The 21,903-nt window shown below is 46.1% G+C and overlaps 1 protein-coding gene and 1 long non-coding RNA gene across 2 annotated transcripts; both read right to left on the bottom strand.

The window, feature by feature from the left end:
- Nucleotides 1-222: 222 nt before the first annotated feature.
- On the bottom strand, nt 223-4,606 carry LOC135906310 (uncharacterized). Its single transcript, XR_010565688.2, has 2 exons — nt 2,309-4,606; nt 223-645 (listed from the first exon to the last, which is right to left on the bottom strand). It is a non-coding gene; the product is annotated as an uncharacterized lncRNA (long non-coding RNA).
- Nucleotides 4,607-6,646: 2,040 nt separating this feature from the next.
- On the bottom strand, nt 6,647-21,568 carry LOC139060601 (uncharacterized). The gene is made up of 3 exons (XM_070539752.1): nt 21,493-21,568; nt 19,359-19,401; nt 6,647-7,022 (listed from the first exon to the last, which is right to left on the bottom strand). Exons 1-3 carry the CDS (start codon nt 21,496-21,498, stop codon nt 6,748-6,750), a joined length of 324 nt encoding a protein of 107 aa, XP_070395853.1. The 5' UTR covers nt 21,499-21,568; the 3' UTR covers nt 6,647-6,747.
- Nucleotides 21,569-21,903: the final 335 nt, after the last annotated feature.

Below are 21,903 nucleotides of genomic sequence, written 5' to 3'. Positions count from 1 at the left end.
CCTTCTTCCCGCACTTTCTTTCCCTTTAAGATGGGATAAATAAAGTTGTCTCTCTCTCTCTCTAGCAGTTCTGTTCGGCCAACTTGGTCTGGCATTAATTTCAAAAGGCACTGTCACTCACGGATCAGCTTCGCTGGAAATCAGCAAGCGAGCAATGTTCTTGCAATTGAAATCTTTATTACAGACATAAAAAAAATTTAATTTATAAGTTTAAGAAATACATACTGATTCGGTCACTTTATTGAACACAAAGATAATGGTGAACAGCGGGAGGGTGAATGGCCACATAGACTGAATATAATGACAAACAGTTCGGCCCCCATCAGCCTCACTGCGACCTCCGTCCAGTATGGTATGCCCTTCTGGCCCCAACTTATCAGCTTCGAGAAGATGCTGCCGCGAACGACTCGTTCTGGCCAGCGGCGGTGGTACCGGGCTGCTGGGGATCCAGCCCTGATCCCATACCTCTCGAAGCCCAGGCCTCGCAAAGTACTCATCAGCTTCGAGAAGATGCTGCCGCGAACTACTCGTTCTGGCCAGCGGCGGTGGTACCGGGCTGCTGGGGATCCAGCCCTGATCCCATACCTCTCGAAGCCCAGGCCTCGCAAAGTAGGTATGCAAGACGGAGGACCAAGCGTTGAACGTCTGCGAATAAAGTTAAAACCACAAAATGCACCGGTGTTCTGCACAGATATTTTGTATCTGCTTGGGAAATAAAAATGGTGGACCAATGGTCAGGAACGCACAACTCAGGCCCCCAAATTTTTAAAGAACTTAGAAATTCCAGTCGGAACATCAGAAGTAGGTACAGCAGCAGGTAGCGCAAGATTACATGCAGAAAATATGGAAGAATTTAACACTGTGAGTAGCACAATCGTAAAAGAGAATTACTCTTTGGGACGTATCTTTCCAACAACAATCATCGTCGTCTGTTTTGTCCGTATTGCATTTCTTTAACACTGCGAGCCGGGCACTTGCGCGTCAGGAACGGCATGCGCGTTATCAGCATGATAGAGCATTCTCTACAGGATTGTGGCGAGCGCAGCGTTTTCGAGAAAGGAAACGCACTCAGGACAGATGACGATTATCGTTGTGTGGCAAGATACGACCCAAAGGGTGTTTGTTTAAGAGTGCACGACACGACCGTACGCCTATTTACTAAAGTTCAGCATGAAATTGTGCTTCGTAACCTTTCCTCGTTCCTCACCTTTCCTCACTTCGCCTGTCTGTCACGAGGCGTTATGAAAGCTACCAAACGTTTCCATCTTATACAATCTGTACACACTGTTGATGCATTATTAGGAGGAAAAAAGGAAAAAAAAATATTTCCGTTAGCAAGCACTTCACGCTCTCAGCCCTCCACTATTAGTCAAAATTTTTTGGATTCTGCCTACTTCCCCTGGCGGTCATGCGGGTATTCGCAGCAACTGCTGTATTTCCTCTGCTGTTGCAGCCTACCGTTGTGGTTGCCTTTCAGAACCTATACGAGATCGCTTTAGCGATCTTACTTGGCTGAGCATTCATTTGAGGCCGTTTCTAACTTCTGTTACACACCACCGCAGTTTCTGACGAGGCACCGCCACTTAAACGAGGGCGAAGAACCAAAACCCTCCCCACTTCTGCACGACGCGCCGCCCACCCCCCCTTTTATCAGCCAATTTCACGAAAATAAATGTGTCAGAAAAGCAAGGTTATTCGCCTGAGAGCAACGAAAAGTGACCTCCCATGGCCGAAAAGAGTTTCAGTGGGTCGTTCAAAAGAACGATGCGAATCATCACCCGATGCTTACTTCGGTGGTTACGTAAGTTTTATGTCAGTAGCTTGGAATACAATCACAATGGAATAATATAATTAGGTTCCAGGGCTCCTAATCCTATATATGCATCAGTAGACACACCCCCTTCAGAGTCATCACCCAGTGTGATGTGCGTAGTGCGCGAGACGGCGCGACGGTTGGAAAGGACAAGAAGCAGACAAGTAGTGCGCGCGTCGAGGCGAATTCCGTAAAAAAATTGTGGTGCAGGTTCTTTTCTGCAAAGGTTCAGATGGTTCTCATGAGGCGCAGCCTCTATGAAACAAACTGGGTACAAAGACATTTGTTAAAAAAACACACACGAAGTTTTCATAAATCTAGAACGAGGAATAAAAAACCATAAAGTAAACACTCAGAGACATCACGGCAAGAAACGCGCTTAGGGCTAGGATGGGTTTAGAAGTACGCGAGTCCAGACTGACCGCGACTGCGAGGGCGCGTACTAGTTTCGACTTGGAGAAGCGTAGGCAGGGTGAGGAGAAGTGTTGGTCTCACCAAAGGTCGGGATGTCGGACCGTTGACCGGGCGACCAGAGCGCGGCATTCTGGCTTGCAGAGGAAAGGCATGCTGCGTTCTGGCCAGGCAGCTGTGCGTGGAACTCGGGCCTGTAGCCCGGCTGCTCTCGTTCTGCCCGCGGGCGCAGGGGTCGCCGACCTCGGGCAGAGGTTAACGATCGAATAGAGTGGCGTCGCACAGGAACGGGTTGGCATGAGGCCCCGGCCGGGCGAAGTCCAGGTGGCTCGGGTCTGGTACACGACGGCCCGTCTTCAACGCCCGCTCTGGTGGCCGGCCTTCTGGCGTCGCTTCCTGGAACTCTTCCCGCGTCTCCTCTCGTCCTGCCAGCGCGCCTGGCTTTTCTGCCGCTCTGGCCGATTCGTCGTTTGCTCATTGGCTGTTTGATGCTCCGTGGTTTCTTCTGATTGGGTTGCATTTTTTCTTTTAGTTTCTTCTTTTGCGCCGCGTGTTCACGTGCGGGACGCTCTTCGACATTGTCGTTTTCTATCCAGCCAGCACGGAATTCGCCTCGGCGCGCACTACTTGTCGTCTGCTTCTTGTCCTCTCCAACCACCGCACCGTGTCGCGCACTACGCACATGACACCCTGTAACTCGACATACCACGCACGACACCACTCAGGCAGGCCACCAAACTGAAGGGTTATGTTCTAGCAGACTATACCCGTTGGATAACTGAGGACACTTGTGCGAACAAGCTGCTGCGCTGCTTGCGTCACCTGTTAATGACACGTGTTAATTGAATTCTCACTTGTTCATTTCACATCACATGGTTGGCTGTATCATCTCATATATAAAAGACTATAATCATCTAGCTGTTCTCTTCCGAGACTGTTAAACATTACATTAGGTTTCTGCAGATTAATTTTTTCCCACCCTTCTGCTTTGCCTCTCTAGGTCAGTGAGCTTGCATTGCAATCGGTCCCCTGAGTTACTAAGCAAGGCAATATCATCAGCGAATCACAAGTCACTAAGGTATTCTCCATTAGCTCTTATACGCAATTGTTCCCAATCCAGGTCTCTGAATATCTCCTTTAAACACGCTGTCAATAGCATTGGAGAGATCGTATCTCTCTGCCTGTCTCCTTCATTGTGATCATGTTGCCTTCTTTATGGAGGACTACGGTGGCTGTGCAGCCGCTATAGATATCTTTCAGTATTTTTAGATACGGCTCGTCTACACCCTGATTCCGTAATGTCTGCATGACTGCTGAGGTTTCGACTGAATCAAATGCTTTCTCGTAGTCAATGAAAGCTATATATAAGGGTTGGTTATATTCCGCACATTTATCTATCACCTGATTGATAGTGTGAATATGGTATATTGTTGAGTAGCCTTTACGGAATCCTGCCTGGTCCTTTGGTTGACGGAAGTCTAAGGCGTTCCTGATTCTATATACAATTACCTTAATAAATACTTTGTAGGCAACGGACAGTAAGCTGATCGGTCTTTAATTTTTCAGGTCTTTGGCATCCCCTTTCTTGTACATTAGGATTATGTTAGTGTTCTTCCAAGATTCAGATACGCTCGAAGTCATGAGACATCCATATACAGGGTGGCCAGTTTTTCTTGAACAATCTGCCAACTATCGTTCAACAAATCTGCTGTTACCTGATCCTCCCCAGCTGCCTTCCCCCTTTGCATATCTCCTAAGGCTTTCTTTACTTCTTCCGGCGTTACTTGTGGGATTTCAAATTCCTCTAGACTATTCTCTGTTCTATTAGCGTCGTGGGTGCCACTGGTACTGTATAAATTTCTAAAGAACTCCTCAGCCACTTGAACTTGAGTTGGTGAAGTATGGGAGAGGCCTTTGCCCTGCCGTGGGCGTAACTAGGCTGCTGCTGCGGCTGCTGCTGCTGCTGCTCCTGCTGCTGCTGATGACGATGACTTGTACTTCGGCAAGTTCCTCTTCACCCTTCTTCATGCATGCAATGCTCGGCGCTGTGCCATGGCCTCGAACCCCCAGGCACGCTGATACCGACTTCACCTGCTGTTGTCGCATGGCTTTGACGAGGCCAGCCGTGAGGTGGTCCTCGAGTACGCACTTCATGACGAGCCATGAAAAACGTGAGAAAAGGATCTTAGAACGACAGAAAGCTGAGAAAGTTGGTAATGATTCATTATGCAAAATAGAAGTGAGGCGTGCAGACAGGACACAAAAGTAGAGAAGTAGACAACACGAACGCCGACTATCAACTGAAGGGAGCACTGAGGCGAAAAAAGAACGAAGACACAAAACTCATCTGCGCATGCTCAGGAATGGTAACACCACGTGTCAATCGGGTACACGTGCCGGTCTACGTGAGAGATAACTGTTAAGGCACTTAATCTCTTCCTTATGTAAAGTAATCGATGGCTGACTCGCGCACGCACTTCCACCATTATAGATATGCCATGCCTCTACCATAAGACGCGTATCTTCATTCTTGTGCCTGTACAATATCGCGCATTCATCTAACTCTGGCGTGCAGTTACAATCTCGGCAATGTAGCGAAAGATTAGAAGGCGATCCACCGGTTAACAACATTATATGTTCCATTAGCCTCTGATTGATACACCGTCCTGTTTGCCCTACGTAGAACTGGCCACAGCTAAGGGGAATTTTACAAACCACACCCATACGACAGTCAGTAAAACTGTTGTTCTTATTGTGCTTCACTGGACAAATATCTGTTCGTTTTTTGCCTTTTACCCGCTCCTTTTTATTCTGTACGTCAGCGCATATCTTACCTAGCTTATTGGGAGCAGTGAAAGCAACATTAATATCATATCTACTAGCAAGTTTTTTAAGCCTGTGCGACACTGAATGAATATACGGAATAGCCACTACTATTTTTTTTTGCTATTACTGCTTTCTGTAATCACGTCCGTCCCTCTCGATACCGACTTCTTTAGGCGCTCAGCCACAGTGGCCACCACCACACGAGGATAATCTGCTTCTAATAGGCGCCGGACCTGCGCATTAAAACTGGCGCTCATGTTGTGCATGCAGGATCTGGTGAGGGAAGACTTTAGGCACGACATGGCAATTCCGTTTTTTACTAATTTAGAATGCTTGGATTGAAAGTTTAGAAACGGCTTCGAAGATCTTGGGGAGTACTGCCAACAAACATGATTTTGTTCGAAGATCAAGGAAATGTCAAGAAACTGAATTACGCGTCGCTGAGGAAATTCCTTGGTAAACTTTAGTCCTCCCCCACAAAGTTTAAATTGCTCACTCACTGAGGTAGCAGCGGAATCGAATTCTTCCCTATTGCAGAATCAGGTAATCATCAACGTAACGAAATATCTTGATAACGCTATCACCTAAGGCTTTCTCTAAGCAGTTGTCAACCTTTTTCAGGTAAATGTTGCTAAGAATAGGGGCAACCTTTGAGCCAATACAAATGCCTGATTTCTGCAGAAAAACGCCATTTCTCCACCCAATCACCGTTGACTTCAAGTACATTGAGTGAATTTCTGGAAAAGCTCCCGTGGAAACACCGCATCTGTCAATAAAAGCCGACTCTTGCACTTGTTCTTTAATGCACTCATTTACGGAATTTAGCAACCCGTCATGCGGCAAGGAATAATACAGGTCTTCGATATCCATACTAAAAGGTGTACAGTCACCAGGATTTTCCTCTCTCAAATACTGATCTAGTGCCTGAGAATTACGTAGGCAAAAGGCGTCTGAAAAAACTAGTGAAGCTAGGCAGTTCTGTAGGTAACTAGCGACACAGACCTGCCACGTCCCTTTCTTTGACACTATAGCACGAAAAGGAATTTCTTGTTTATGGGTCTTGGCCGAGAAAAACAGTTCTAAGGTGAGGGATTTAGCTTTCTTGATATTACAGACAAGCCTATCAATATTATGTCTTGACAAGAGGTCAACCGCACGTTGCTTAACTACCGAAGGCTTGAGTTTTACTGGCTGCAAGGCATGGCATATCTATAATGGTGGAAGTGCGTGCGTGAGTCAGCCTTCGATTACTTTACATAAGGAAGAGATTAAGTGCCTTAACAGTTATCTCTCACGTAGACCGGCACGTGTACCCGATTGACACGTGGTGTTACCATTCCTGAGCATGCGCAGATGAGTTTTGTGTCTTCGTTCTTTTTTCGCCTCAGTGCTCCCTTCAGTTGATAGCTCGCGTTCGTGTTGTCTACTTCTCTACTCTAATTGTGTCCTGTCTGCACGCCTCACTTCTATTTTGCATAATGTGAGAAAAGGTGATGGCCGGGGATGGAAGTGACAGCTGCACTGTCTTGGTCTGTCACCAATTTCAAAAGACATTGTCTCCCATGGGTCAGCTTCGCTGGGATTCAACCACGAAAGTAATGTTCTTCCAATTTACAGCTTTATTACAGATACGAAACGACTATAAGTTATTAGGTTTGAAAGAAAACATACTGATTGTGTAATGTTATCGAACATGGTCAGCGGTCAACAGCGGCATCCAGGTTGATCACGGCAATCTTGAATAACATCTCAGCCATTTCCGAGGCCATGACAATTATTGCCATTTTCGTCCAGTATGGTATGCCGGTTCGGCCCCATCGCGTCATCGTCGCGAAGATGCTGCCCCGAACGACTCGTTCCGGCCAGCGCCGGTGGAACCGAGCTGCTGCGGATCCAGGTCGGATTCCATAGGGCTCGAAGCCCAGGCCCCGCAAAAGCCGATATGCTTGTCGAAGGGCCACGCGTTCGGCGTCTGCGAATAAAGTTGAAACCAGCCTAAGATCCACCGGTGTACTGCACGGATATGTTGTGTATGCTTGGGAAATGAAACGGCTAAACCAAGGGTCAAAAATGCACTAATTGGGCTCCCGCATTAATTGACAAAGAATTGATTACATCGTTGTCCTTCACGCTGATTAAGGACAAAAGTAGAAATATCAGTCGGAACATCAGGAAGAGTTACAGCAGCAGGTAGCGCAATATAGCGCGCTGGAAATATGGAAAGACCTAACAGTGTGAGTGGCACTCTTACGCTGTAAGAAAAGTTTACAGCCTTTGGGTCGTATCTTGCCACACAATGACCATCATCTGTCTTTTCTGCATTTCTTTAACGCTACGAGGCCGGTACTTCCGATTCAGGAACGGCATGCGCGTTATCAGCATGACAGAGCATTCTCGTCAAGAAAGTGGTGAGCGCAGCGTTTTCAAGAAAAGAAACGCAAGCAAGACCGATGACGATTATTGTTGCCTGGCATGACGCGATCCAAAGGGCGTACAATTTTTGAAGAGTGCACGACACGATCGTACGCTCATTAACAAAAGTTCCGTATCACCGTGAGACAGAAATAGTGCTTTGTAACATTTCCTCCTTGGATGATGTTTGTTTTTCGTGGCTTCGGGCTTTGTTGTCTTCGACAACTCCTTTAAGCTCAGGGTACGAATCCTCAACTGACAACACTAGAACCTGCCCTAACTGGCCGGAGGTGCTATAGCCTGAAGCGATTATATCTAGTCCTATCTAGAACAGGTGGATGTCTCATTTTCCCTTTATTCATTACTTCTCTCCACCTTGCGGGTTTCCGCAGAACAACTACGTCTATATCTAGTCCTATTTCTTTTCTGTCGGTAGGAGTCCACGATTTGTCAAAAAGTTCTCGCGCCACGCTCACTTCGCCTGTCTGTCACGAGGCGTTATGAAAGCTACCAAATGTTTAGATCTTATACGATCTGTGCACACTGTTGATGCATTATTAGGAGGAAAAGAGGAAAAAAATATTTCCATTTTCAAGCAATTGATGCTCTCAGCCCTCCACTATAAGTAAAAAATTTTCGGATTCTGCCTACTTCCCCTGGCGGTCATGCCACATGCCAAAACTGAGAACGCTCACTACAGCCAAGCGACGTGTATGTACTAAATATATATCATTATGCCATAACCAGAAATTTATTCGCTCCAATAGGTATATGTGGCTGCACACTGATCGCTCGGGCACTGAGTGTTCGGAGCATCCGGCGTAATTTTCTTCCTCTGCTATTGCAGCCTACCATTGTGGTTGCCTTTCAGAACGTATACAACATCGCTCTAGCGATTGTTCTTGGCTGAGCATTCGTTTTAGCGCCGTTTCTAACGTTCGGTTACACACTACCGCAGTTTCCGACGAGCCACCACCAGCTAAACGAGGGGAAGCCCACCAATCGAGGGCGAGGAACCGAAACCCTCTCCAATTCTGCACGACCCCCCCCCCTCCCCTTCCTGTCAGCCAATTTCAGGAAAATAAACATGTCAAGAAAGCAAGGTTATTCGCCTTGAGAGCAACCAAAAGTGACCACCACCCGATGTCGGCAGTTACGTAGGTTTGATGTCAGGAGCTTGGAATACCATCAAAATGGAACTGTATTCTTAAGTTAAGGGATCCGAGATCCTATATATGCATCAGTGGACATACACCACATTCAGAGTCATCACCCTGTACCTCGAGATACCAAGCACGACACCACTCAGACAGGCCACCAAATTGAAGCGTAATGTACTAGAAGACTATACGCGTTGGACAACGAAAGACACTTGTGCGGACACGCTGCTGTACTGCTTGCGTCACTTGTTATAGGAATGTGTTAATTTGATTGTCACTTGTTCATTTCACACCACATGGGTGGTTGTATAACCCTATATTTAAAAGAATGTAAACATGTAGCATAACGTGTAGGTATGACTGAACCTTGGCACGGGTCCGTGGAAAACAAAATTCAGGATAGTATTCGGGCCAAGCGGCATGCCTGTAACTGCGTACAAGGAGCGGCCCAAGTTCGTGGTAGCTCCCCTGTATAACACAAACGGCAAAAGCTACAAGGATCTTGTATATGACTGCATTACTGCACTGCATGGGGCTTGGTTTGATTCATAGTGGGGGAAGCGTTGTCAATTAAGCGCGCCATTGCACATCGAGCCCTCAGGTGAACCCTCACACACTCCTGCCATCATGATATTTGCCGAAGCTATAATAGCCAAGTCCATCACCTTAAAGCAAGCGGCTACCCGAAGACCTACTTTCTCCTTTATAAAAGTTGTCTCTCAGGAAATAAAGAAACCAGATTTTCCAGCTATAAGGCACTGCCTGAACTCGGCAAATCAAAGCTAGACCTTAACGCATGCATGCACGAGGTTTTCCACGCAATAAACATAAAAACTACAGAGCGTGCTGGTGTTGTATTCTCGGCCTCGAAAAAACTAGACTTCGGCAAGAAAAGTGAACGCCAGCCACCCCTACAAATGTTCCAAGAGAAAAAATCGCGCCTCGCGCCCGCTGTAGTGCAACAAGAAAGTCGTCTACCAAATCGCCAGCCTTTGAGGCAGAACGTATATCGGCCAAACAGGAATGTGTCTCAACGCACTGTTGCGGGAACATGTCTACAACGTTAAAATCAAGACTGTGAGAGATCTCACTATCCAGTGCGCCAATAGCAGGTGCAAGCCAGTTCCTGCAGATGTTGAGGTCTTGCGCCGATAGTGAAACGATCGAGCACGTAAAATCACTGAAGCCTTCACAATGATGCTCAAAGGCCTGTTATGCGTTAGCTCCCTTTCACTCGTCCTCATCTATAAGGAATAGAAATACCTACATAAATAGTCATTATATGTATGTATGTTTTCACCTTTAGACCCATGCGTGACTGGAATGATAACCCCTCCCCCGTTTTGTTTCCCACCCCCTTTCGCCCTCGCATTTGAAGCTATATATTTGTGCACGCAAAATAAAGCAATCGATGGCAGTCAGCGCTCGTTCTGTTTTCTTCCTTCGGTTCATAATTTCAGCTCTGTTTATCTACCATGGATGCAAAGCAAAGAGTTCGCCTTCAGACCCTTTTTTTATTAAAATTACTTCTCTCCAAGTAGGCTTACTTCACATGTGTGTGTGCTCGCCCGTGTTACCTTGCTTGATACATTCTCCCAAATTGCGCCTGCGGCAGCATGCCAAGCCTTTCGCTAATCTAACCATTCTTGTTAAGGTCAAGACATTTTCTTTGTCACTGTCTCGAGCACCTTTAGATGTAATAAATATCTACTCTGAAAAATATTCCTCCCCCTGTTTTTCATCGCATTGCAGAAACTCTCAACTAAAAGAATGGATGGCTGGATTGATGTATTTATTTATTTATTTATTTAAAAATACGTTAGAGGCCTCAAAGTGAGGCATTGGGTAAAGGGGGCAGTACATAGAAAATGCATAGAATACAAGACATCTATAAACCGTATCTGTTTACAACCTACAACCGAGAGTGCATACGAGATGAAAAAAGAATTATTTATTTCACGATTCACATTATGGAAAAGAAGAAAACATAATATAATAACAAGGAATAAATCACACAGATTGTTTTCAGTGAAGTCGTGTAATTAACAATATCACAGTTTTAAACAGTAATAATGAAAAACAATGACAGAAAAGTTACGGACGCGACATTCCAACGGAATGGTAAACATAGGGACGTAACGGTAATAATGCGACAATAAGATGTAAAAGATAGTGCAAGTATAGAAAGCATTGTGCAACAAACATAAAACTTCTCATTTATTTAGTCATGAATTCAGTCAACGCATCACAGAATGAATCGTAGTTGGACTGGCATGCGATGCTGTCCGGGAGAAAATTCCATATTCTGATAGCACAAGGAAGAGCAGCGTAATGGAATGCTTTTGTAGACCCGTAAAGGGGGGCATAGCTGAAATGATTGTGAAGCCTATGTGACGTGGAGTAGGGTCGTTTCAAGCATGCGGGTGTTCGAGTGGAGTGAAGGAATGTGTAGCCTATGTAATGGGTGTCGCTTTTGAAACGGGGTGGTGGGTTGTTTGCACCAGCAACCTCTTGCTATTATACTGCCTAATGTCCTGCCTAATTTAGGAAAGAAAAAAACAAAGAAAAAAACACTATGAAACCCCACAGGCAAACTTTCTGACCACATATTCCGAACTATGCTTTTGTACGTCTCCGTTTTTTATCGTTTCCCATCTTTTCTTCCACCAATCTTCCAATCGCCTCCTACTAATCTCTAGTGCGTACGTGTTTACTTTTCCCCTGCTCTCGCCATAGAGTTTCTCACTATAACGCCTAGAGGGAAATCTGGCGCCACCGTCTATGGGAGTTTCTTAAGGAGCGCCGTGCCGTCATGCGAATGACGGTATATTGTTAGATACGGGACCTTTTCCTGAGCCTCCTTCGAGTTCACCTGAGCACATCGAATCGCGTCACACCTAATTAAGGAGCGCAGAAGCACATCTACCACGTTCCCGAAGTGCGGCACGTCCAAACAAGTTCGCGGCCCCCACCTCGTGCGCCGCATGTGGAGCTGTTGTCCCACTGCTTGACTCTTCCCGAAAGTGTAGAGGGAGCCTGGCACTGTTCCAGGTAACGTGGGTCCCGAGCAAAGCTGCTTTGCGGCTCTGAATGGTCGCTCGAGAACAAACCGCCTGCCCGAGCTGTGCGCTTGCAAGCCGCGAGGCAAGACGGCTGTAATGCACCGTGAAACCTTGGCAGCAACCGCCCCATCCGCCTTTGTGACGACAGTTGCAGAACAGGAAGGCAATACCGCAGAGAAGTACTCCCTCGGACAGGTGGAGACAATGGAGCGATCCTCTGCGCCGGGTGTGACTTACATTCGCACGGGCGCCTACCATTGGCCGAAAATGACGCCACCCGAGCGGGCTCGCCGATTGGCCGAAAATGATGACACCTGAGCGGGCTCGACGAGTGGCCGAACGGGACGTGACTTCGAGACACCAAAGGGGTTAAAAGCCAGAGACCGGGAGCAGCAAGGGAGCATTCCTTCATTCATCTCTCTCTAGCTTCTTGCCACGGGCCGCAGAGTCCGAGTTGCATTATGACTTTTAATTTATTTGTACTCTCACGGTAAATAATGTAAATAAACCTCCAGTTTTCATCTCAAAGTCCTCCTCAAGCCAACTCCCGCACTCAATGGCAAGGTCCAAAATCTGGGGGACAGCAATTGGGATTGTCCTCTAGATGCAACGATATGTGTCTGCGAGGCTTGTGTTGGCTGGTGTTTTAAGAGGCTTGGTCTAAAACGTGCATATGGCTACACAAATAACGCGTTCCTAAAGTAAAATCATCATAAAATGTTTCCATTCACGCATATCACATCTTCCAGTGAAGTTTACTCACCTACAATGCATAATCAAGTGAAGAAAAGCAAGAAGAGAAAACAAACTGTTCAGAAGTGAGCGCGAATCTTGTCGTCTGTCTTACAGCTTTAGCGGCCCGCCGTTAATTTTTACGCTTCATATAATTGTACCTGAAACAACCAGTTCTCATAGTTAAACAAAACATCTTTTTGAGTAATAATAATGTTAAGACGGCTTCTTATGTGCTCTTTTACCAGAATATAATTTTTATGGCAGACAGAATGGTGCTTGCCTGGCTGTCAGAGAACGATGGAAATCCGAAGTCACAATATACCGACATTTCCAAGCATACCACAGCACAGCAGCGCCTGATTTCCCTCTGGGTAATATAGTGAGAAATGTTATGGCTCTAGCTGTACCCCAGGGGCTTCAGGGAGGCCAGCGATGCCTAAATCGACCGCTGCGCAGATGTCTTCACGTTCTAATAAAACATGCTCAATCGTTTCCGTCGCTTTACCGCAGCAAGCATATGCTTCTTCTTCCTTCTTGTATCTTGCTTTATAGGTGCGTGTTCTAAGGCACCCTGATCTCGCTTCGAAAAGTAATGAGCTTCCCATTGAGTTATCCTAAATTGTTTCTTTCCTGATTTTGTATTTTGCTCTTAAGTAGTTACTCATGGTAGGTTTCTTTTCCATTGCCACCACAAGGAGATTATTTCAGCCTCTCTGACTTTCCGCTTGACGCTCTTTGTTGCTGTCTTGCCCACCCTTAGCGCCGCATACTTGCTGGCATGCTTCGTGGTTCTTTTCCTGCGCTGCGAATCAATGTTTTTCCTGTAAAGACGCCTAAACACTCTCCCAGCCCATTTACTTTTTTCCATATTCCTCAGTTGTTCTTCAGAATCAATTTTACTGTGAACATCTCTCACTTCGAAAATAGTCTAGCCCGTATCCCCCTGCCCAGCTTCACTTGTAGTCGTTCCGTGAGCGCCCAATGCAAGGAGACACACTGACCTTTGGTTCACATCGAGTCCTGATTGTACCCCTGCTTTCAAGCAAACAGCCGCATTTCCAAGAGGAAGCCCTGGAACTATTGCAGCTTTCCACATACCTCGGAGCACCTTGAAAATATTGTATCCCCATTGCGCTCTGTGCTTCATTATGGCTGCATCTCTCTTCCCCGTTACTGTTATTGTTTTTCCCTGTGTTTCCATATATCTATTGCCTTCGTTTATCCATATACCAAGGTATTTATATTCTCTTACCCGAGGTATTTCCGGGCCCTCTATTGCGACTATCTGTTCACTGTTTTCATTGATTACCAGAACACGTGATTTTCTAACACTAAACATCAAACCTAAATTGTTGCCTTCCATGTCCCCAGATATTAGCCAGACGTTGCAAATCACTTTGCTTGTTAGCTAGCAACACAATGTCGTCCGCTCAAGATAAACCTGGAAGCTGCTGCTCTACTACTTTACCCGCCTGTCTGCATGAGCGATTAAACCCGATGTTACTTTTCTCTAGCGCCCTCTCCATCCTCACCATGTATATAATAAGCCGCAGTGGGGATTAAGGGCACCCTTGCCTCCGTCCTTTGTTGATATCAACTTTCTCCTCGCTCCTCATGCCTTCCCATTCAACGCAAACGGTATTTTCTTGGTAAATCTCTCACAAAAGCTGTAAAAAATCGTCACCTAAGCCTTCCCCTTCCAGAATATTGTTACGTAACACTTTTTGCGATGACAAAGAGGCGAGCAGGGTGAAGACGATGACGACGATTAGAGGCTAGCGCGGGCTGTTGCCTCTTGGCCAAGTGCGGCGTATTTCCTTGTAAATATACTTGTAAATAGCTTTTCGTCTGCGTCTTGCTGCGCAGCATATCTGGTGGAGGTGGATGTTCCCTGTTCCTCGTCACGGAGCTTCGCAGGAGACGGTACGTCGTGCCTTGCTTCATGGCTACCGGCGTCGACAACTCGACTGCGCCGGCTCCGACCCCTGCTGCCACTTCGATGACCTAGATCACTCTCCCCGCTCCCCGTGATCCTGGCGTATTCTCGGGTAAAGACAGGGAAGACGTCGAGGACTGGATGAGCCTGTACGAACACGCCACCGCAATAACTGGTGGGACCCTACTATCATGCTCGCCAACCTAGTCTTTTACCTCGGCGATGAGCTCACCAGTTGGGATTCGCTTAAGCAGAAACTCCGAGACTTGTTCGGCAACCCCTACGGTCACCAACTTGTAGCGCAAAAGGCGTTTTCCGGCCGTGTGCACACGTCAACAGAGCCCTATGTCACGTACATTCAGGACGTCTTGGCTCTGTGCCGCAAAGTTGACGCACACATGACTGAGTTGGACATGGTTTCCCACATCCTCAAAGTTATCGCCGATGACGCCTTCAGCTTGCTCGTTTTCACCAACGTGCCGACGGTGGATGCAGTTAGAAAACAGTGCCGCCGCCTGGAACTCGCTAAAAGGCGACGTATCGACCAGCCGTTTGCCCGTCTGCCCAACACCCCAGCGACGTCTTCCTGTGCCGACGCTCCTCGTCCCAACAACACTGGTGATATTACCAGAATTGTCCGGCGTGAGATCGAGGCCGCCTATCCGGCTGCCTTCGACTCCAGCCTCTCCCACGCACCTGCAGTGACGGTTTCCCTGATCCAGGCAGTTGTCCGCCAGGAGTTCGCAAACATGGGTCTTCACACCATCTGCTCGGCCCATCGCCCTGATACCCACCCGGCTTCTACGATCCCGCCCCGTCTCGCGTCTTCTTACCTATCACGCTTCCGCAACCCGTCTGAATGGCGCACTGCTGACGACAAGCCCATTTGTTTTCACTGCCATCGAATCCGGCACATTTCTTGGCACTGTCGCAGTCGCTGGAGCTCCCTGACCCGGTCTACTTATACTGCCTACTCTCGCCCTCCAGGTGGCCCTTCTCGTCCCTATGCCGCCAGCTCCGATAATTCTCCTGCGTCGAACCACCCCTGTTCTCGTTCACCTTCGCCCCAATGACGACCCCCAGCCCCGTCGCTCCTATTCGCCGACTCCCTTCGGACGCTGCTCCCAACCGGAAAACTAGACGATGCAGCGCCTCGTGGTGACGCTGCATTGCTCCCCACGCCGCCAAATCCTATACTCACTTTGCCCGCTCATCTGAAGCTTCTCTTATAGACACTGGGGCGAATTTGTCGGTAATGAGCACTGACCTTCGTAACCGGCTAAGGAAAATAATCACACCCGCCACGACGCAAGTTGTCCGTGTCACCGATGGCGGAACAGCCCCCTTAATTGGTTTGTGTGCCACCCGCGTCTCCTTCGCCGATCGCTCCACTATCGTGCTATTCAGTCATCGCCCACTGTCCCCACGACATCATCATCGGCTTAGGCTTCCTCTCCGCACATTCTGCTCTCATCGATTGTTGCGCCAGTACTTTCCGCCTTGACCTGCCTGTTCTAGATCTCTCTGGACCACACCCCAGTTCCTATGTTCCATCGACTTCGTTCGCTTGCCACCTTCGGCACTGGCTTACGTTGACTTCCTGTCATCCCCACCAGTCCCCGACGGTCACTACACCGCGGTTCCTATGCAAGATGAACTCCCTACACATGGGATCACAGTACCTCATACAGTTTTATCTATTACGGCGAATTGCGTCTGCCTGTCAGTGGTAAATTTGGGCTTCACGACACAAGTGCTCCCACGCGGGATCTCTCTGGCCCAGCTTTGCTCATTCGAGGATCTTCCTAAGTTACAATACCCCACAACATGTTGCGGTCTACCTTGTCATTCCCTCCTGTGATGTCTAAAAAAGCCACATACAACGGTCTGCTTTCTACTCTTTACATTGCCATACACTGAGTAAGAACACATAAGTTATCATTCAAACGCCTACCTATTCTAAGGCCATTATGAAGTTCTCCCAAAAATACCACTATTCTCTGCCCATGCTTGCAGCTTTAATTTGGTTACCTGCAGTGGTTGCCTGTATATCAGCAATGTAATGGTCAGCGGTCTATAAGAGTGAATTATGTCTTCCTCCCCCTTAACTTTATAGACCAAATTCATTCTACTTTGTCGCCAACTGTCTGGTATTCGTCCATCTTTAAAAAAATTTACACTGTTTTGACCAGAGCTTCCTTACCTTTTGGTCCTAATTCATTAATCAACATAACGGGAACCTCGTCTACCTCTGTGGCTGTGCGCTTATCAATTTTCTTTTCGGCTTTCTTCCAGTTGAAATTTGTCAGCACCAGCTCCTTTTCCACCTGGGTCTATTTCATGCTCTTTTTTTCTTCAAATACAACTTTGTCGTCGCCTTTAAATATTTCGGCTGTAATTGTTCGGATGGTATTTATTGCCGCTTCCCCTTTCAGTTTGTTTCTATCTTCGTCTAGGATACGTTGTTGTATTGTTGTTGAGTTCCTGCCTAATGATTTTATGTGGTTCCAAAATATTCTAGGCGCGGCCTTCCTTTTTCTCACACATTTCTGACAACGAACGTTCACTTTCACCTTTTATATTTGCTTGCACCAGTATTTGAACAATAGACTTTTTCTCTTGGTATATTTCCCATTTACTGGCTAGTTCATGCTGTGGAAACTGCACCTTCTTTGCCTGCCTGTGCTCTCGGAATGCTTTCTGTCGTTCGGCGATCGCTTCTCGTATATCCCTCTTCAACCAGCTATTCGGTTTATTTTTTTCGTTTCCAACGCGCATGTTGTTTCTCTTTCCGTATTTGTGTCGTTATTACACGTAGAAGCTCACTATATTCCCACTCTTCATTTGGTCATTTGCCAAGTTCTTCCTCGACTCCAGTGACTACATTTGCTATTTCTTCAGCGTTCAAATTTGGAATGGCCGTTTTACACTCCTTGCTCTCTTTCCCAACTGCATATCCCATTTTCAAAACGCGTTTATGGTCACTCCAAATGCTGCTATACCCTTCCTCATCAATGACCATTTCTCTCAACTTATCAAGGATTCCTTTTGTCATCAAAGAGTAATCAACGGTTGATTGCCGGTTTCCCACTTTCCACGTGATCTGTCCTTCACACTTAGGCCCTGTATTCACGATAACGAGGTTATGTTGCTCACAAAGGTCTAGCATTGACTTCCCGTTGTTGACGGTAGAGCCGTCTAAATCCTGTATGTGGGCATTCACCTCACCAAATAGGATAATTTCAGCATCATTCCCGAAACCCTTAATATAAGCGCTTACGCATTCCACTAACTCTTTATTCTCTTTTCCATTGAGCGCCTTGACGGATGACCATTCCGACTCCCCCTCCCTTTCTTTTTGTCTTAGTTCTCTTACACCCTTCCCAAACATATTTCTCAATCATAGGCGGCTCTTTCGGGTCTCTAAGGTGCGTTTCTGTAACCGCATACACCCCTATTTGTTGTTTATTTAACTGCTCCTCAATCTCGGCCCATTTTTTCTTTCTTCTGCCGCCCTGCATGTTTAAGCAGAATACTGCATGGCGAGCTCTCTTTCTTGCTTTCCTCCTTTTTTCTCTTATGGACGGCGATACGATTCTCAGGTTCCCTTACGGGAACTTCTTCATTACTACCAACTCTGCCCTCCTGATGGCCGGTGGGCCCCCTAAAAAAGCAACAGCGCGACCAGCTGGTCGCCAGCGCACTTCTCGTGCAAGCCTGTAATTCAAGTGGATCCCGTCTCGTTGAAAACCACCACGCCTCCTCACTTCCCTGTTTACTTCGAAAACCTCGAAGCCTTTCTCTCGGCTCAGTTTCCATATTTATATTCTCGAAAAATTTCGATGTCTGTGCCACCATCTATTGACGCGGTCATACGAACCCGTAAATGCGGTTGTTTCAAGCACAGCGGCACCGAATTCAGAAAACCTTTCGGTCGGAAATGCATTTCATTTATGGCCATTGACATGCGCTATTTTGTCCGTCATCACATTTGGCTCGTATCTGCTTGAGCCAACGCTTTTCAGCAAGAACTTTTTTGTTATTGCGGGCATTGATGGGCGTCATTGTCAGGATACTTTCTGCTTAAAAATTGAGTCATCAGGTAATAGCCTAGAAGAAAGGGGGTTGATCGAGGGGCCCGAATTTTATTACTCAAATCATAACAAGTGAACAAACACTGACACGAAGGACAAGATAGGGGAAATTACTCGTGCTGAATAATGGAATAAAAAAACGATAAATAATGGCAATCAAGGTGGATGAAAAAACAACTTGCCGCATGTGGGGAACGATCCCACAACCTTCGCATTTCGCGTGCGATGCTCTATCAATTGAAAGTGAAGCTTGTGGGATCGTACCCCACCTGCGGCAAGTTGTTTTTATCGCTTCTTTATTTCATTAATTAAGCAGAAGTAATTTCTCCTATGTTGTCCTTGGTGTCACTGTTTGTTGGTTTCTTATGATATGACTAATAAAAATCGGGCCCTTTGTTTAACGCCCTTTCGTCTCGTTCATTACATAACGAGGGTCTCCAATCCGGCAACATTGATGCCTTCAGGTAGCATGTGGGGGGTTATTGACCGGCTGCCTTCCCCCAAAAAGATCACGTTCTTGTGATGCCTGCGGCGGAAAGAATGTTCCCCATGCACCGCCAAAGTCTGAGTGGTGGCATTGGCTAATACTCCCACGGTTCTACTAGGAAACATAAATTCCCAAGAAAGTGAACGGAGAAACGGCGCCGCGTTAGCTCACTTGGTAAAGCATCGCACGCGAAATGCGAAGGTTGTGGGATCGTTCCCCACCTACTCAAGTTCTTTTTTCATTCACATTCACTTCCTTGAAGTTATCGTTTCTTTATTACATTATTTAGCACAAGTCATTTCCCCAGTGTTGTCCTTGGTGTCAGTGTTTGTTGGCTTCTTATGATAGATAGAAGAATAGGTTACATGTGATGTGCTCAGTGTAAATGCTAGCGTAGGTGACAAAAGAACAGATATGCTTACAAGTCCTGATGACGATGAGAAGAATCTCAAGGATCCACGTGTCCTGCAAAATATAAAGTACAATATTTGCTTTAGATGATGCCTCTCGACTTGATTTGCGATTACCAGGTTTATGAATTGCATTCCACTTATGCAGTAAAATTGCTTTGAAGGAATTGGTGTGTTTCAGAAACTCAATAAATGAATCTACAGACCTTATTTTCCGCGTTTCCTGTAGAAATACATTTAACGCAAGAGTCAAAGAGCTTTAGACGGCCTGTGGGGTCCAGGACCTGATTAAGTTTGCAATGTTACTTTTGTGAAACAATATTACAGCGGAATAAGCAGAGTTAGAAGAAAGAAAACGTTTCAAAGAGGGCTAAATATAGAAGCCTGAATTAGGTCATCAGTCTGTTATACTTCTTTCCTTGAGGAGCTAAGCAGTTTTAAGTGAAGAACTCCTCAACTTCGACCTTGTCTAAAGTTTTGTTTGATTTAGGATTAATATTGCAAGAAAAATCAACGCAATGCTTATAATGATTGGTAAAACGAAATGCTCACTTTAATATAAACTTTCAACTAAAACAAATAGAGTATTCCAGTGTTCACGAACGCTTAGACGTTCACGAATGCTTTGACATTTAAATCTTACAATTAAGGATATATGTTAGCATGTTCCATTTCAAAATACTGCTAAACGAGTTATCCTTGTACGGAAATCTAAAAAAGTTGTCAATATGAATCCCACGCACATCTTGGAATCTACCTTAAGCGAAGCTGTCTGCAATCATTTTAATTAAATGCTTTGCGAAGCCACACTTGTTGCGTCAGGTTGAATTTTATGTATAACTCATGTATTTGTTACAAATTCCGCTCTAATGCAAAAATAAATGGGTAGTGGATACAGCGTTCACTTGCAGGCTAGCGTAATGTTCTTGTAGGTGAGCGGGGTGTTCTAAGTAAACGGGTATGTGCCGAGAAGTCTGAAACCATACAGGGAACCATGTCAATTCTTATTTATCGTTTCAGTGCCGCTTACAAACACGTGACCAACCAGTCGCCCCCAAAACTTCACCCGTGCGAATGGTCAGAGTTCCCACTGAGTCTATCCACTGAGTTATCCTTTGTAAATTTCATTTGTTTTGTAAATGTTCTTGTGTTCTTTCTTCGCTCCGCTGGTGTGGGAGATAACTCCCACTGCGCATATTGGTGAGATGCTAACACGAAACCCGGAGCAAAAGAGCCTATTTACACATCCTACACCTGCGCGACACTAATGTTACTATCTAAGGCAATCACCTAATAGCTCATTATCGGTTATACACTGTCGCTGAAATCAGCTGTCCTTACAAACAACCGTAACCGCTTTGCGAGGAAATACATGTCTTATGCTGGCTCGTGGATCATCTCCATCGCCTAACGCGCTTTCGCACTTGCTGTCACAACCCCGGCAGTGAGGCCAAGAGAAGTTCTGCTAAATGCGGGCAAAATTTGCCGGCTGTCGGCATAATAGCCACGCCCACGACTTAAAGGAATTAAAAAATTGCAATGCCGAGCGGGATATGTCGTACCACACTTTGAGCCGAATTCACAAAACTTCCCCTTCATAAGTGCTCTTTGTGGTTCGCCGGTGGTCAGGCCTATTAATAAGTTTAGCATCCCTCTTCATGGCTATTTTCTCTTCAGAATTTCTAGTCTTAAGAGCTTTTAGTGAATATGCTTACTGAAGACGTTGCAACATCATTCTTTCGGCAGCAAAAGCGTCTTTAAGATAAACTCAGGGCAGGCGCATGCTCAAGCTTTTCGAAGAGGATCATATCTGGAGCGGCTTCATCAAGCTGCTTACTTATGCATTTGTTCCTCTTGCCCCTGTTGACAAAAAGCTTGTAAGCTGGGATTTTTCGTTATAACTAATTGTAGCCAACCATGACGCTGAACATTTTCTTCGTGATCGCTACCGGTCAAATAGCAAAGAGCCCTTCAAAGAGAGAAGCTTCGTGGATTCGACCTGTGATTCACACAGAATAAGCATGAAACCTTGGTTGGACGTTTAAAGAGAAAAGGAATGATCAGACGTTCTCGCTTGTCCACAGTGCGATCCATGTAGGGAGGACGCTACACCAATCCTTCGAAGCGTAAAAGTGGTGTCACATACCTCCATGTCTCTCTTCTTCACTCGGGTTGCCGATGGGCGAGCTGTAGCTGCTTGCTTGTTCTTCGGCGTCTTCTTCTTCTTTACATGTTTGGCAAGTACGCGCGAAGGGAGGGGGGGGGGGGTGTATGTTGGCCATGATTCGAAATGAAACATAATTTGAGGTTCTTGGATTCTGTTAGTCAATTGAGTAGTACTACCAATATTTAATTAACTGTGATAAGAGATTTTTATTTATTTTCTTGAAAATTGGGCATGCCAATTGTGACGAAGTTATTAGATTATGAAAATATTGTGATATAGTGTTAATAAGGAAGAAAAGGTGTCGAACATGAGTCTTCCTGTACCAATAACGTACTCATGCACAATTGTTGCATCTCTATTCCTCTTGTCGTCTTGACTTGTCTGTGAATT

The sequence above is a fragment of the Dermacentor albipictus genome, chromosome 5 (genome assembly GCF_038994185.2).
Source record: "Dermacentor albipictus isolate Rhodes 1998 colony chromosome 5, USDA_Dalb.pri_finalv2, whole genome shotgun sequence".
NCBI classification, from domain to species: Eukaryota; Metazoa; Arthropoda; class Arachnida; order Ixodida; family Ixodidae; genus Dermacentor; species Dermacentor albipictus.
This window is presented reverse-complemented; position numbering and strand designations above follow the sequence as displayed.

Bases quoted from the DNA above. Each gene is read 5' to 3' on its own strand.
- LOC139060601 (XM_070539752.1), bottom strand. The intron at 7,023-19,358 runs GTAAGCATATCT...CTTTATTCGCAG, and splicing joins TCTCATCGTCATCAGGACTT to ACGCCGAACGCGTGGCCCTT.